Genomic DNA, 17016 nt, shown 5'->3' with positions numbered 1-17016 from the left:
GAGAGTCTAAGATGTGGATATCACTGTTTGACACTATACGAAACACAAAAGAACCATGAAGAAAAATGCCACTACACAAACGTTTGTGACTTCCCTGATGTTGGCAGAAAATTGTTGGAGGTAGCCAAAATGTTGTAGGTTAGAAGTGAAAAAAGGTAATGAATGTGGATGATGAGTGAATGCAGTCAGGAAATTCCCAGTCAACTTAACAATAGTGGTTCATTATGTAAAAGCCAGAAAGTTACTTAAAACAACAGACTATTAAAGAGGTGGATCATGTAATATAAACCACTCAATCTACCCTTCCCTGATTTACTGATAAGGAAACTGACAACCAACTAAGTCAATGGTATGATCTGTTACATAGACCATAAGGTAGGGACAAGAAGATTTTGTTTTGATTTCCAGCTTTGTCATTTATATTTGTGACCTTGATAATTCAAGTAAACTTGAAGCACCTTCCTGAACTTTAAGATGGAAATAATTATAAGTCTTCTTTATATCACAACATCAGTGTAAGAATCAATGGGAATGGGGACTACTCCTTGAGAATTAAATGACAACATGTGAAAGGGTATTTTGAACTGTAAATTCAATAATTACTTAAAAAAAAACAAAAAACTACTCTTTTAGGAGGCAGTACAGCATAGGGGTTAATATCTATGGCCTTAAAATCAAACAAATCTGAGTTTAAACCCCAGTTCTTCCATTGACTAAATGTGTGACTCTCAATTATTCTGCATTTCTGAGCCTTTCTCATCATCTATAAGCTGGGGAAAGGTTGTTGTAAGGACTAAGTGAAATGTTTTATGTAGAGGAAAAAGCAAGGTATCTGGTATAAGACAGCACTCAAAAATTAGCAGCTATAATGTGTGCTGCTATTATTATTATTCTAATATTTCACATGAATTAATAGGGCAAGACAGGACTCACGCACCAATGTCCTGCTCATATCTCTTTCTACCAAACCTACCACAACTTGAACACCAAGGGATCTGGTAGTGTGAATGAAATTGTGTCTTTCTCACATGAATCATCCTAGATCCCTTTTTTGCCCTTACTTCTCACTTTTAATCCAACAGCAAGATTTAGTCTTTACTCTGAAATAGAATCTAAATCTGGCCATGTCTCATTATCTTCTTTGCTACCCACTTGGTCTACATTGTCACCATTGTCTCTACTGCCATTTCTTTCAGAGCTTCCTAACTTGTCTTGCTGTTTCTTCTCTTGCCTCGTGAGTCCATTCTCTTCAAAACAGCTATCATACTCTTTCCAGAAGAAGTCCTACCATTCCTCTACCATTTCACAGTAGGATTTTGAAGACAAATTCCTTAAATGGTGAATGAGACTGCACATGATTGGGCCTCTTGTACTGCTCCATCTACATATTATAACATTCTTCTCTTTGACCACTTCACTAGAAATGTGATGACCTTCATTCTGTGTTTCTAAAGTGTCAAACTTATTTTTGTCCCAAGGCCTTTGTATTTGCTCTTTTCTCTGCCTAGAATCCCCTTTCCTCTGTTTTTAAGTGTCTGGCTTCACTTCATCATCAAGTTTTCTCAAAGATTATCTCTTCAGAGAGGCTTCTCTGGTGATGCTATCACTTTTATACCATTACCGTGTTCCATTTTTTCTAATAGCACTTGTCAGGATCTAAAGTATCTTATTTATATGTGTATCTTTATTGCCTGCCTCTTACCATAAGAATGTGCAGTCTTTAAGTTAAGATTCTTATCCTCATTATCCATCCTTATGTTCTAATGTTCTTCCTTCCTTAAAAGTGCATGTACAGAGCAGATGATTAGTAATTACATTTTGAATAAACAAATGAATTAATAAAATCTATAGCTATTTCTATGTGAGCACAATAAAACATATTCAAATTACTGTCAGTGTCTTACATTGATGACATTGAGCAAGGAAACACAGTGGATTACATTCCAAATTTCAGTGGACATTGTTTCCCATACTAAGTCATGTTATATCTTAGAGATGATCTACAAGAAAGAAAAAACACATAGAAAACTTTTCAAATTATGTTTTGATTATACCAATGTATATGCCAGCTATCTCATAATCTGTGTTTGTTTTATTTATTCAAAAAATACTGCATGGATGCCTATAATATCCCTGACACTACTTAGAACCTTAAGATCCATCAATTAAAAAAAAAAAGATGAAAATTTCTGTCCGTGTAGTTTCTTTTTTTTTTTTTTAAGTAGGCTCCACACCCAGCATGGAGCCTAATGTGGCGCGTGAACTCATGACCCTGAGATCAAGACCTGAGCTGAGATCAAGAGTTGGACGTTTCGGCACCCCTGCACAAATAATCCAGTGAAGAAATGGGCAAAAGACATGAATAGACACTTCCCCAAAGAAGACATCCAGATGGCCAACTGACACATGAAAATATGCTCGACGTCACTTATCATCAAAGAAATACAAATCAAATCACAATGAGATACCACCTCACACCTGTCAGAATGGCTAACATTAAGGACTCAGGCAACAACAGATGTTGGCGAGGATGCGGAGAAAGAGCATCTCTTTTGCATTGCTGGTGGGAATGCAAGCTGGTGCAGCCACTCTGGAAAACAGTATGGAGGTTCCTCAAAAAACTAAAAATAGAACTACCCTACGACCCAGTAATTGCACTACTAGGCATTCATCCATGGGATACAGGTGTGCTGTTTTGAAGGGACACGTGCACCCCCATGTGTATAGCAGCACTATCAACAATAGCCAAAGTATGGAAAGAGCCCAAATGTCCATTGATGGATGAATGGATAAAGAAGATGGGGTATATACATATACAATGGAGTATTACTCAGCAATCAAAAAGATTGAAATCTTGCCATTCACAACTACATGGATGGAACTAGGGGGTATTATGCTAAGCGAAATTAGTCAGAGAAAGACAAATATCATATGACTTCACTCATATGAGGACTTCAAGAGAGAAAACAGATGAACAGAAGGGAAAGGAAACAAAAATAATATAAAAACAGGGAGGGGGACAAAACATAAGAGACTCTTAAATATGGAGAACAGAGGGTTACTGGAGGGGATGGGCTAAATGGGTAAGGGGTATTAACGAATCTACTGAAATCATTGTTGCACTATATGCTAACTAATTTGGATGTAAATTTTAAAAAAATGAAATTAAAAAAAAAGGAGTGGTATATACATGCAATGGAATGCTACTAGGTGATCAAAAAGAATGAAATCTTGCTATTTGCAACAACGTGGATGGAACTAGAGTGTATTATGCTAAGCCAAATAAGTCAGTCAAAGAAATATGATATGATTTCACTCATATATGGAATTTAGGAGACACAACAAAGGAACATAGGGGAAGGAAAGCAAAAGTAAGATAAAAACAGAGAGGGAGGCAAACCATAAGAGACTCTTAAATACAGAGAACAAACTGAGGGTTGCTGGAGGAAAGTTCAGGGGGGATGGGCTAAATGGGTGATGGGCATTAAGGAGGGGACTTGTTGGGATGAGCACAGGGTGCTATATCTAAGTGAAAATCACTGGGCTCTACTAAAATCAATACTATGCTGTATATTAACTAACTTGAATTTAAATAAATAAACTAAAAAAAATGAATAAAGGATAATAGGAAGAGAACTGTAGATAATTCACTTGAAGAATTTTGCTGCAAAAGAGATAAAACAAATGGAACGACGGTAGCTGACAAAAGACTGGGGCTAAGAAAGAGTTGTTTATATATATTTAAGGAGGGAAAGATAATGGCATCATATAGCATGTTGGTGGGAATGACTCGAAAGAGGGAAAATTGATGGTATTTGGGAGTGGAAAATACTGGAGGGAGTGAGGTTGAGATCTAATTTGCAAGTTGAGAATGTGGCAAGAATAATTCATCAATGGTAACAGTTTAGAGATCTGAGTATGTGGGTACAGAAATTCATAGGTGCATATATATGATGTGGAGATTTCTGTGGAAATTCTCTTATGGTAATTGATTTTTTTCAGTAAAGTAGGATTCCAGGCCATGACTCTGAGTGAGGGTGAAGCAGGATATTTGGGGGTTTGAGGAGAGGGGAGAGGTATGAAATCGTTGTCTAAACGATGAGAGAGTGAATGAACTAAGGAGATATAGAATAATGGCAGGGAGTATTAGGAGACCATTTGAGGTTTGTGGTCAGGAATTTCAAAGGAGTTGGTCAACATGGTTGCTGTTTTCTTCCAGAAACGCTAGGCTTCATGGATCTAAGAGCAGAGATGGCAGAGAGTGAATTATTTGGCCAATGAACTTCCAGAAAAGCAAGAGAAAGACAAGGGGATGAAGGTATAGAAAAGAATATGATCATACCAATTGACTATGGAACTTGGCTAAAAGAGACGTAAGAACATAAAGGGCATCAAAGAGGTGGGAATAATGAAAAAAGCAATGGAGTGGAGGTCCTGAAGGAGTATAAGCATTTTGTGGTTGAGTAGCACACAGTAAACTGGGAAGACAGAAGGTGGTAGTCAGAGGATGCACAAAGTTGAGATTATGGAGTGGTTACCATTACTGGTCTAAGGTATGGGTTAACTTTTTCCAAAAAGTGGTAGACAGTAAATAGTTACGATTTTCATACCGTCTCTCTTACAACTACTCTGTCATTGTGGTGTATGAGCAGTCATAGGTATATATAATGAATGGATGTGGCTGTGTTCCAATAAAACTTTATTTATAAATGGGTGGAAGCTGAACCTTACCTAATGGTAGTTCACCAACTCCTGGTCTGGGGGACAAGGTTCAGGGTGTGACCACGGGTATGAGTGGGTAATGTAGAGTTAGGAGACATTAGATATTAGAAAGGAACTGAAAAACCAAGATTTGGGAAGAAGGGAGGTTGGAAGGATGATCTATGTATATGGTAAAATTGCCAGGAACTAAGGCAGGAATAGAAGTGGACAGAGGACCAGGAGAGAGGAGTTGATGACTTTGAATAACAGAGGAAAATGTCCTAGAGATTGATAGATGACATCACAAAAGAGAAGTATTAGATGATACAATCAGATAACTTTGATATAATCAGAAACAATAAGCTGAAGCTTTTCAGTATGTGGAAGGAATGATGATCTGAAAGCAGTAATAGAATAAAGTTCCATTTTCTAGGACTATGGTACTTCTCTTACACATGTTCAAAATAACTTCTCCCCTGTGCTAGCTTCCGCTGCACATATACAAAATAACTTCTCCCCAGACATAATAAGCACCTTTAACAGTTTAAGAACAATTGGAGTAAAAGAAATTTCCAGCAATGAGTCCCCAATACCAGGTGCCTCGGGAAGGGGATTACAACGCTACGGTTTGTAGATTCCGCAGATGCTGTGATGGGGCATCTTTGCAAACACTAACCAGCCTCCACCTGGAGGCACATTTCAGCTCTCCTTGGCAAGACCAGCTTTCACATACACTGAATATTTTTTACTGTGTCTTCATAGTAAAATGAGAATTTTGGAATAGAGGCAGACTTGTTGCTACTATCTATACCATTATGTGCTAAAACAAGTACCACAGAGTCTAAAAAATCAGGTTGATTATCACTAAAGTCGAAAGAGATCGGAACATGCAAGTAAGATGCCTGAAAATGGAGATCCGAGGGCTTGAAAAGCTAAGTCCTCTAAAAGGGAACCGGAGGCTTTCAAAACGACTAAAATGACACCAAAGAGAGATTAACCAGCAGGCAGAGAGCTGGCAAAGTGTGCTCATGAATTATATACCGCACCAGAAGTTCTAGCAAGAGAAAAGCATAGGATTAATAATTAACTAGCAGAGTAATAATGGGCTTGTACGTTCTGCTTTTTCTCAGTGAAAGAAATCGGCCTACTTAGTCTTTCTGCCCATTGTTTGTCTCCTCATATTTATAGAAAGGAAAGTTCATAAGCCAAATCCTTTTTATAACTGTGAATCATTTCTTCCCAAAGCCTCTTCAGCATTTCGCTCCCACTCTCCTCTGGATCGTCCTGAAAGAAACTTGTGAGATTGGCCTCAGGCTCCTGCTGGTGATTTGCACTACACAAGAGAGCTAGGGTACCTATATGGCCCCTTGCAGCCAACATTTGAAGCCCTTCTCCACAGTATTTTATTTATCACCATCATTATCTTCACCTCCAATAAGTATTTTGGTATTAAGTGCCTGTTTAGCACTCCCCTTCCTGTTGTGCACATCTCTGCTCTCTGCCTGCCTGGAGTTGGAAATCTAGGAAAGATGCACCGGCGCCTTTTCCACTCATGCCTTCGACACTCAGCACATTTCCTGGACCACAGATAGGGATTCGTTTAAATGTTTATTGGATGATAAATAAAAACATGCAGAAAACAAAAGAGAAATATTAAATGAATGGCAGGAAGGAGCATGAATACATTTACATTATGTATTAGTAAGTTTATTTCAAAGTGCTGAACAGGAAGGACTGCCTGGGTGGCTCAGCCTCAGTTGGTGGCTCAGTTGAACTTTGGATCTGGTCATGATCTTGTGGTTCCTGTGTTCGAGCCCCGCATCTGGCTGTCTGCTGTCTGCACAAAGTCTGCTTGGGGTCCTCTGTCCCTGTCTCTCTGCCCCTCCCCTTCTCTCTCTCTCTCTCTCTCTCAAAAATATTTTTTTTAAAGTGCTGAACAAATGCACAGTTTTTCTGGGCTAAAGTACAAGTAAATCAGGGGTGAAATTTTCCTGAGAGAGAAGGGAAGAGATGATAAGATCTCTTTTTATAGAAAAGGAAACTAAAGGTTTAGCCTTTACAGTATATAGGTTTTCTATAACCACTTTCCTTTTAATGTTTATTTATGATCTCTCATTGCAGAAAAATTTGCAAAGTACAGAAAAAGTAAGAAGAAGGAAAATTAAAAATCTGATAATTCAACCACTCAGAGCTAACATTGCTCACGTTATTTAATGTATTCCCTTCCAATTTTTTGCCACACATATGCAAAAGAGAGAGATTAGTGTAATGAACTCCTGCTGTATTCACATTCTAGCTTTAATAATTTTCAACTCCTAGCCAAACCTGTCTCATCTCTACTCTCACTTGCACACTCTCTTCCTCCTCTTTGTATAATTTTGACGCAAATCCCAGATACCCTATTATGATAAATGTTGTAAATATTTTAGCATGTATCCCTAAGGATGCGATGCATATTTTAAGATAGTTAATATCGTATGTACAAAATCAGATATACTCATTTTCATCTATTTCTGATATCAGAAAAAAACTGGGGGGGCTTTTTAAGTTTTTAATTCCAGTTAGTTAACATACAGTGTTATATTAGTTTCAGGTGTACAATATAGTGATTCAGCACTTCCATACATCACCCTGTGCTCATGATGGCAAGTGCCCTTCTTAATCCCCATCACCTATTTCACCCACCTCCCACCTCCTCCCCTCTGTAACCATCAGTGTGTTCTCTAGAATTAGAGTCTGTTAAAATATATTATTTGTAATTGAAATAAAAAAAAAATTCTCCATGATTGTTTCCAAACCTCTCGCCACCATTACCCCAACAATGACGTGGGGAAAAAAGATAACCATTTTGGAGACCCAAAGTTTAAGCTATTGTCTCTCTTTAGGTAACCTCTCCTTAAATAGGATAATTTAAATGCATGTAAGGGGCTTTGTGGAAGTACGGGACATTTGACTTGGTAAGATTAATACTGTTAAAAAATAGCCAATCTGATTCCATTCCTACTAATATAGTATTATACATACAGTACAGCAAGTAAGAGCCACAGGACCTCTGCAAGTGGGTGATGATATTATTCCCATTTTATAGAGAAGAACACTGAGGCTTAGAAAGTTTGAGTAACATACTTAAAATCACAGAAGTAGTAAATAGTTGACCTAGGATTTTAGCATAATCTTGTTTAACTCCAGAACCCATCCTCTTAATCTCCATGCTAATTTTATATGATAAATTCAAGTTTTCTGCACGGAAACTAATGATGTATATACACTCACAGAGTGGTAGACCTCATTATTACATTGTCATATTACCTAGTATAATCCTCACCTCAATCTAAAATTAGTAAGAAATATTCAAAAAGGAGTAAAATTTGCGTGAATATATTGGGACACTGAAACCACCAAGTAATCAAATTTTCCATGTACCTGTACAAGAGTATATTTTGCCATATTTTATTCCTTTTAGACATACGTAAATTCTAACATCACAATGCCTTACTATAGTAACTTTAACAAAGTCTAACTCAAATTTTGTCTTTATCAGTAAACTTTTTCTGAGGTATGATCAACACGAATTTGAATAATATCTATGAAAGTATTTTATAGTGAATGTTCTAAATTTTGACCTCTTTTCCTCTCAGTCTCTGTAATACACAGATTTGTTCCAAGTACCATCAGAGGAACCTGTATGAATCTTTTGACACTGTTCAATGGATTTGGTTGTTTCATGGGGGCACTGCTGGTGGAGTTGGTATATCTCATCTCAGAAGGTAAAAATAGATTCACGGTATGCTTATATATATATATATATATATATATATATATATATATATATTGATTTGATGACTAGAGAATTGGGAGACAAAACCTTAAGAGAAGGGCTTTGCCAGGGTAGTCTTTTTTTTAATTGATCCACTTTTGCAATTAAGATAGAATTAAGATAGGAAATAGACTCTTGCTGTATTCATTAATTTCTGGGAATTGTTTTTCTTTTGATAGGAGGAGGTAATTACAGAATGTCACTTCTCATGAGACCCTTTCTGCTGTCTTTCTTTAGCGTATTTTAAAACAAATCGGTCATTATATTCTTATTAGATCTTTCAATGAGGGCATATTCAATAATGTCTCACAGCTGGCATACATAATCCTCAGAAAAGGTGAGTCCTATGTAAATGTAGGAGGAGGGGGAGTATCTGGATGATCTTTTTTCCTTGTGATTGGCCAGAAATCATGTCTACGCAACCAAAGAGAAATTGTAAATTGAATAGCAAATGGTCTTGGAAAATTTTCCCCATACAAATTGATTAGGAAAAACAACCCATCTGAAAAATTCACGTGCAACAAAAAAGTACTACTCATATGTGCTGGTAGAAAAATCAACAGGATGACAACAGTAATTAGATATCATGGTGAAATACCTCTGGCTGTATTTTAAATCCACAGACTTTTTCCTTTATTTGTTCTAAGATGTTAATACGGCTTCACATTTTTTTTGAAATTAATTTTGCTTATTTTATGAAAATCTGACAAGCTTATTCTTCTCTACTTTGAAAAATACAGTTGTGCACTTAAAAGAAAGCATTGGCTTGCAACAAACAAATTTAATTTACTTGCTTTCAAACTAGGGAAAAATTAATTTCTATGAGTGAAAAACTCCTTTTAACACTATTTTTATTCAAAAATATTTATAGGTGACCCACTCTGTTCTAGACATCATATTGAACACTGGGAACACCATGGCAAAGAAATACACACTTCCACATTCTCAGTGTTTCCACGGGTATAGCAAAGCAATAAAATGAAGAGTGATAAATTTGATGATAGGTATAGTAGAGTTCTAGGGAGCAAATGTACAACCCTTGATTGGTTCTTAATAAGATCAAACCCTGCCTTTTTCTTAGTTAACTGAGAAAGTTCAACAAGTGTGTGTTGAATGCTTACTGTGTGTTAGGCTCTGTGCTATATGGAGTTAAAGATTTGGTTCCATTTCTCAAAGGACAAAAATCCAACCAGTCATAACAACACGTGTACACGGCAGCAAGCTGTTAACCTCTCTGGTGGTTAGGTTCTTTATACATATAAACACAGAACAAAGCACTGGTATTAGAGTTTTAGAGGATAACCTGAGAAAGTCTTACCTATATCTTTACATACACATGTGTTCAGCATATATTTATTTTCTTCAGCATTACTCATTGAAGATGTCTCTGAAAATGTGCTTAAAAAATGTCTATAATCAGGGGCACCTGGGTGGCGCAGTCGGTGGAGCGTCCAGCTCTTGATTTTGGCTCTCAGGTCATGATCTCAGTTTGTGAATTCAAGCCCCACCATGGGTTCTGTGCTGACACCACAGAGCCTGCTTGGGATTCTTTCTCTCTCTTCCTCTCCCTCTGCCCCTCCCCTCCTTGAGCTCTTTCTCTCTCTCTCTCAAAATAAACAAATAAACATTTAAAAAAAGGTCTATAATCAAACCACACTTGACATATTCTAGAAGAATTACAAAGTCAAATATTATTATCAGTTTATCTTTTACATAAATCTACATTTTTCATACGCATGTTTGAGGAACTTACCCAGTTAGGCCAAACTTCACAAGACTGTGCTAACCTCAGTCATCAGCCACAAGTTCAGAGGTCCCCAGGACTGCCATTGCTTCTGATAAGCTGGCTATAATAAATGTCGAGGTCCCCAAGATCCCCTCCAGTTTGACAGTTTGCTAAAGAGACTCACAGAACTCAGGAAAGCACAACACTTATGATTACAGCTTTATTATAGAAAAAAAAATACAAATCAGGACAGGGTCTAAGAGGGTTCCAAAAGTGAAAGCACCTTCATCCTCAGCGATGCAGTGGCCAACTGGCTCACCAGTGTGACAATATACAGAATATAGCCAACCAGGGAAGCTTACTTAAACTTCAGTATGCAGAATTTTCATTGAAGTTTTATTATTTATGTAGGCAAGATTGATTGAGCCATTGGCCATATGATTAAACACAGTCTCCTGCCTCTCTTCCCTCCAGAGGTTGGGCTTTTACTTGGCTCAAAGCCCCAACCATCTAATCAGTGCTGGGTCTTCCTGGCTGGCCAGGCCCCTTAGGTGTCAGCTCATTAGCATAAGCTCTCAGGTGGGGCTCCTGGGGAACCACCATGAATAACAAAGACATTCCAGTTACTCAGAAAACTCAAAGGGTTTGGTGTTTACCAACCAGGAATTGAGGACAAAGGCCAGGCAAACTCTTTATTACACACCATTATTCTTGCAATCTATTTCACTGAAAACCTAAATTTCTGTTGAGAATATGAATAGAATGGTATATTATTGTATTTAATGCAAGAATTTTATAAAGGCAATATTATTATCCTTATTTTTGAAATGTAATAATTGAAACAGAAAAACGAAAGCAAAATGGTTCAGTGGTCATAACTAGTATGACAGAGATCTGACCCTCTCAGCGTTCTAACACCAACATCAACATTGCTTTTGATACACCAAACAACTATTAGGGGTCACCCAGTGTAAAAGCCTTTTAAAGACATTTGTTATTTTGCAATACAACCTCCTTGGATAAGGGTCTACATGTAGGATATCACTGATAATATTCTAGACATAGCAAAAGATGAATAAATACAAGTTGATATAAATTTATCAGAGTTTGGTGCCCATGAAAGGAGGTTTACCAAGGACAAATGGTGAGGACGTCTTCGCCACATAAATGTGAGTGGGGTGCTCTCTAAACTTACAGTCAAGAGAACACCATTTAAATTACCACTAATTCAATTTACTTTTTCTTTAAAGGTTTTTGTTGTTGTTGTTCATAATAATATTGTTTTGCATCAAGTCTTATCCCAATAAATTAGAATTTTACAATTGGATATTATGTCAGAGCCCATCTAGTCTAACATTGTACCCCAGACTAAATGGACCAGCGTCATCTAACACCCAGAAAAATTCTCTGCTTTGAGATGTAACCTGAGTCTGCCCATCTGCTGACAACTATGTTCCACAGAATAAAGGTGATTTTCTATCCACATATCAACTCTTCCAACATCTGATAAAGATTTGGAGAAATAATGCTGTACAATGTTCAAATCCAGGCAATCTAGGTATGTGTCCTCAGTTTCCATATCAATAACAACAATACATAGCTCATTGTGTTGTTATCAGGGTTAAGTTCGTAATACACACAATATGTGCTCAGTAAAGATGGTTATGGTCTAGTATTACGGTTTCTAGGATTAAACACAATACTCAAGTTGTTACTTTTATCAACCTGGTGACTCTCTCACCCTCTCTCTTTTTGAATGCCAACAGAGATTGCATTGACTTTTTTAGTAGCTGCATTGTGCTTATGGTCAATTAAAACCTGAGGTGTTTTTTTTGTTTTGTTTTGTTTTGTTTTGTTTTTTTAAGCAGTTGCTCTCAGTTCGGTTTCACTCATCGTATCACAATTTTTTTTTCTAATTAAATTCAAGACTTTATCCTTTATAAATGTTAATTCACCATCTTAAATAACAGACATTTTAAAACTTGATTCTGTCACCCAGTGAGTTACTAATCTTTACTCTTCTACTAGCTTTGTGTCATCTGCAAATTTAGTAAGCAAGTTCCTAGACTTCTTCCAGGTAATTGAAAAAATTGTTGAATTGGACAGGACCAAAAATAGAACCTTATGGAAAGTTCCTAAAGATCTCACTGCAAGTTATCAACTAATCTTCCTCTTTTGGATGTAATCAGCTCCCACTTCATCTAATTACTATCATTCAGCCCATGCATTTCATCATTCCCTGAATGATGTCACAGGAGACTGTCATATGTTTTTCTGGGAGCAGGATATATCTGTGTTTGTGACACTCCCTTTAGCCATCAGAATAGCATTCATCAAGAAAGGAAGTGAAGTTTATTTAGAGGATTAGGTCTTGTGACCCTAAATTGGCTTATGTGACCAATTAAGGCCCCTAAAAAAGAATGATCCTATATGGATGACATTGGGTAGGTCATTATCTTCTCTAAGACTTTCCCTTTATTTAAAAAAGGGAATGCTGCACTCCACTTTTCTCAGAGATGATGATAATTTTAATGCCAGAGCTTACTTTAAATATAAAGGAAGTCGTACGTTGTCATGGCCTGTTTGGTTAAAACAAGATCAGTCTTTTAGCCAAACAGCCAGACCAATTTTTATGACAGAGCCGACCATAAAGACCCCAACACTGTAACTATGTGTTTAAGCATCCCACATGCCTCCACGTTCCATTTAGCATATAAGATATTTTAAACCTTTAAGGATTCATGTCAGCTGAGCATGTGTGCATGTGAGTGTGTGTGAGTGTTGGTGTATGATTGGAAGAGACGATCAGCTATCACAGTCTCCCAGTCTCCAAGCTGCATTAGTCATTTTTAGCACCATGATGGAGAATGGTGTGAATGTGGTAAATTCAAAAGATTTCTCAAAACTTGACTGTGCAGACAGATAACTGTTAGAGTGACATTTTCAGTACAAGTGAGAAAACTGATCCTTCTGGGATCTCTAACTCTGAGTGCTTTAAAGGAGAAGATACAAGACTAAACCCATCCTCCTACACTAATCATTTCAGGAATAGTTTATCTAAAAGTAGCAATGCTAATATAAGGGAGTGAAGAAGTCAATCAAACTGCTTATTTCCACCATATGCCATTAGCAGTCAGATCAATTTTCTCATACTCATGAGTCTAAGCTTACCTTTTGAAAAAAAAAATAACAAAATAGAATTCAGTGAAAAGTGACATCTTAGTTATGGACGTGAAGATGATTGAAAGATCCAAAGCAAAACGTCTAAGGGAAAAAGGATAATTGGACAGAATCAAGAAGTCAAGGAATACATCTTCTTGTCCCTGTTAGTCCTTCCTCTTAGAATTCAGGAAGGGAGTAAGGAATTTAGCCGTTTGATTGTATATTGTAGATGTACAATAACAATACAAACCATTACTTTTGTGTACTTTTATCAGTGTGGTGCTTTACATCTATTTCCTCTAGTTCTCATAGAAATCTTGGAAGTTAAGTTATTAGTGACACCATTTTAGAGAAGGAGAAATTGAGACTCAGAAAAGTTAAGTATTGTGCTCAAGGTCTCACAGCTTATTAAGAACTGAGTTGAATTTCAGATTTGTCTGACTCAAAGATCTGCCCTTTCTATCTCTTTTGAGCCAATAACAATGGATAGTTCTTTCCATCGTCTAAGAGATATTTTGAACTCTGCCCTGATATTGTTATGAACTCTAAGACCTCTGAGCAGCTTCAAAGGTCTCTGTGGAGCCAAAGGTTGAGGATGTAGAACAAGTTATATCTGAGATACATACCCCCATTGTACAAGGAGGATTCTGAACCTAATTCTGACTGAACACCATGAGCACGATTTGCCTGTGAGAATTGTGGGCCCACCAAGTAAGCTATGGGAGCGCTGGCACTAGACCAGTTGACAGACAAGTAGAGAATGGCCTGGCTAAAGATAAATTATGAGGTAGCAGGCCATTTTCCCTTCCTAGGTCTAAAAATCTCATTTCAAAACCCAGATGAAGCTGGACCTGAGGCACTGATATGAATTTGAAGAAACATATCTTTAAGAAAATAGGCATGGACTTATGGGATCCAGTTAAATAGTTTTCCAGATGCATAAATATTTTCTTTCAAGTTTACTGCAACTACAAATTCCTGTTTCACGAGCGACTCAGAGTTTCATGGCAACACGGCTGTCAGTGGTCTCAATAATCACAGATATTTAAATGAGAATTTTAAAAGATCACATTTTTAACTTAAAATGATCTTGATGGGAATCAAACAGCTAAATTCTTTACTCCCTTCCTGAGTTCTGTATCTTCAATATTTCTAATATTTTCAAAATATTAAACTACTAAAATTTCCATAACCATAGATAAATAAATATGCATATATATATATATATATATATATATATATATGGATTGTTTCAAACAGGAAATGGTAAACTGGGTAAAATCCTACTGTGAGATCAAATAAAAATGAAGAATGGAAAGTATCTGCAGGTTTGGCAACATCATTATCACTGAAAACTTTATAAGAGTCATTTCAGTGGTAAGAAGGAAATGAAGACAAGTTTGGAATAGGGTGAAGAATATCTAGTAAGTGAAACATTAAAGGTATCACATTCTAACAACCTTTTTGAGGAACTTGGCACTAAAGAAGATTTAAAAGATAAAGTGGTGGCTAGATGAGCATGTGGGTAGATTTGCCAGATTTAATAAATAAAAGCACAGAGTCTTTTGAACTTTCAGGTAAACAATGAATACTTCGCTTTTAGTATAAGCATGTCTCACGCAATACTGTGAGCATACTTTACACCAAAAAATTATTTGTACGATATTTATGACAGAGCTGACCCTAGAAAATAACTCGTTGTTGTTCTGAGATTCAAATTTAATGATGGGTCCTGTGTTTTATCTGGGACGTTAGGTGTGAGTTCAAGATACTTTTTTATTTCCAGAGATACTTGGCCATATTTAACCGATAAGAACATCTGGTGTAGATGGAGAAGCTAAAAATGCAAGAGAAAGAAGAGAGATTGACTTCTTACTGGAGGGTGGATGCTTCTTTCCTGCACTAAAACAGAAGAGAGAATGGGGAGGTGTGGTCCTGGTATTGGAAAGATGCTGACTCCTACTGTTCAAGGCTCTCAGTTTTCTTTATGACATATGCAGCAAGCCATTCATGAGAGCAAAGGGGGATTAGGATGAAAATGAGGAATAGGAAGAGCAGGGAGCTAAGAACGTGTTGTCACAGGAGCGAGAGATGATTTAGAAGAAGAAAATTAGGATTGCCATCAGTGTTGAAGGCCCAGTTGATACTGGTCATTACAAAGAGCAATACCAAACTACCTAAAGCATGATTTTGTCCAGTGATAGTCAGGTATCCAATGCAGTTATGAAGCTGTCTGGTAGATTTTAAAATGGTCTGAAAACCACAAGAGAGGAAGAAAGGCACAAACCGTACTCTTGAATTAAAGCAATTTGAAGTAAACCTCACATGTGATTTCCCTCCAAATATGCAAGAGGGGGGTGGATATCTTTTCAAATTCTGAAATAAACAAGTCTACATCATTAGCTAACTGAAGTTACAATAGAGAACAGACTGTACAAATAAGCAGATATTGGGAAAAATCAGTTCCTGCTATATCCATGATATTATTTAAATTCAGTATTTTACTATTTTAAACAGTTCCACTTCGAGGTTGACTTATAAATTCAGTTCACAAATACGTATTGGGTTCCTACTATGTGCGAGCACTGGCTAGATAGTGAATTAATAATACCACGGCTGATGTTTAATTAACAAGAAGAATCTTATAGAAATATTTGACACTCAAATTAATATCAGATATATTCATTTGACTAATGCTATTACAATTACAGTTCATAGCTAATGGCATTATCGGGCTATTATCACAAAGCATTACCTCTCTTCTAAAACTCATTTCCATGATAATTCATTGAAATCATCATGAGAACACACTATCTTGATGGGTTTTTACCTCCCAGTGCTCTTCAAGAGAATGAACTCACCCTTATAAGAAAGCGTGTTTTCCCAAATATCATCCCATGCTCATTCTTTTTGCAGATCAGGTGAACAATGCACATAGCGCTTTCTCTACAATTTTGAAAGACACGGCATCCCTTCCTGGAAACAGCAACCTAACTTCATTTTTATTCACAATTCCCAGGAAGAACAAATGCAAATTAAAGTCTCCATGCAGACATTGTTAGGAGAGCCAGGAACTGAGTACGTGCAGATTTGGGGCCCAACCTCAGTTCACCCATTCGATCAACAAATAATTATTCTGTCTCCTTTACATGACTTCAGGCAGACACTTTAGCCTCTCCATGCCTCTGTTTCCTCGTCTGTAAATTGAAGCTAATAATAGTTTGAGTACTTATTCGACAAATAGGAAAAGGTGGTAGAAAAGCCAGAGTAGAATATAGTTGTTAGATATTATTTCCTTCAGGTATCATGAAAATTAATGTGTTTTAAAAATTAACTCAGGTAGGAGAGCTATGAATCTCAAATGAAGCATTTAAATCAGGTTACTGAATAGAGGAAGGAAAGAAATTAACATTTATTAAGTGTCAGTTATATGCAGACCTTGCTATATGTATTTCACAAAGATATTATTTCATTAAATCTTCACAACAATTCTTTGGGGGTGGATATTTGTAGCCCCATCACATGTAAAAGGAAAATGAACTCGGAAAGTTATATAAGTTGTCCAAATCTTACAACAGTGGTGGATTCCTGATTCCCAAGCTCTTTTTTG

The 17016-nt window shown here is 36.8% G+C and overlaps 1 protein-coding gene across 1 annotated transcript in view; it reads left to right on the top strand.

The window, feature by feature from the left end:
• SLC15A5 (solute carrier family 15 member 5) overlaps positions 1-17016 on the top strand; it is an 84480-nt gene that overhangs the window by 52373 nt on the left and 15091 nt on the right. Inside the window, exon 7 of the mRNA XM_047065543.1 lies at positions 8340-8468. Within this exon, the coding sequence (XP_046921499.1) occupies positions 8340-8468 (129 nt within the window). The remainder of the gene's footprint in view (positions 1-8339; positions 8469-17016) is intronic.

This window comes from Lynx rufus, unplaced genomic scaffold (assembly GCF_022079265.1).
Source record: "Lynx rufus isolate CCGP_SWC_20201006 ecotype Redwood Valley unplaced genomic scaffold, mLynRuf1.p SCAF_7, whole genome shotgun sequence".
Classification (NCBI taxonomy): Eukaryota; Metazoa; Chordata; class Mammalia; order Carnivora; family Felidae; genus Lynx; species Lynx rufus.
This window is presented reverse-complemented; position numbering and strand designations above follow the sequence as displayed.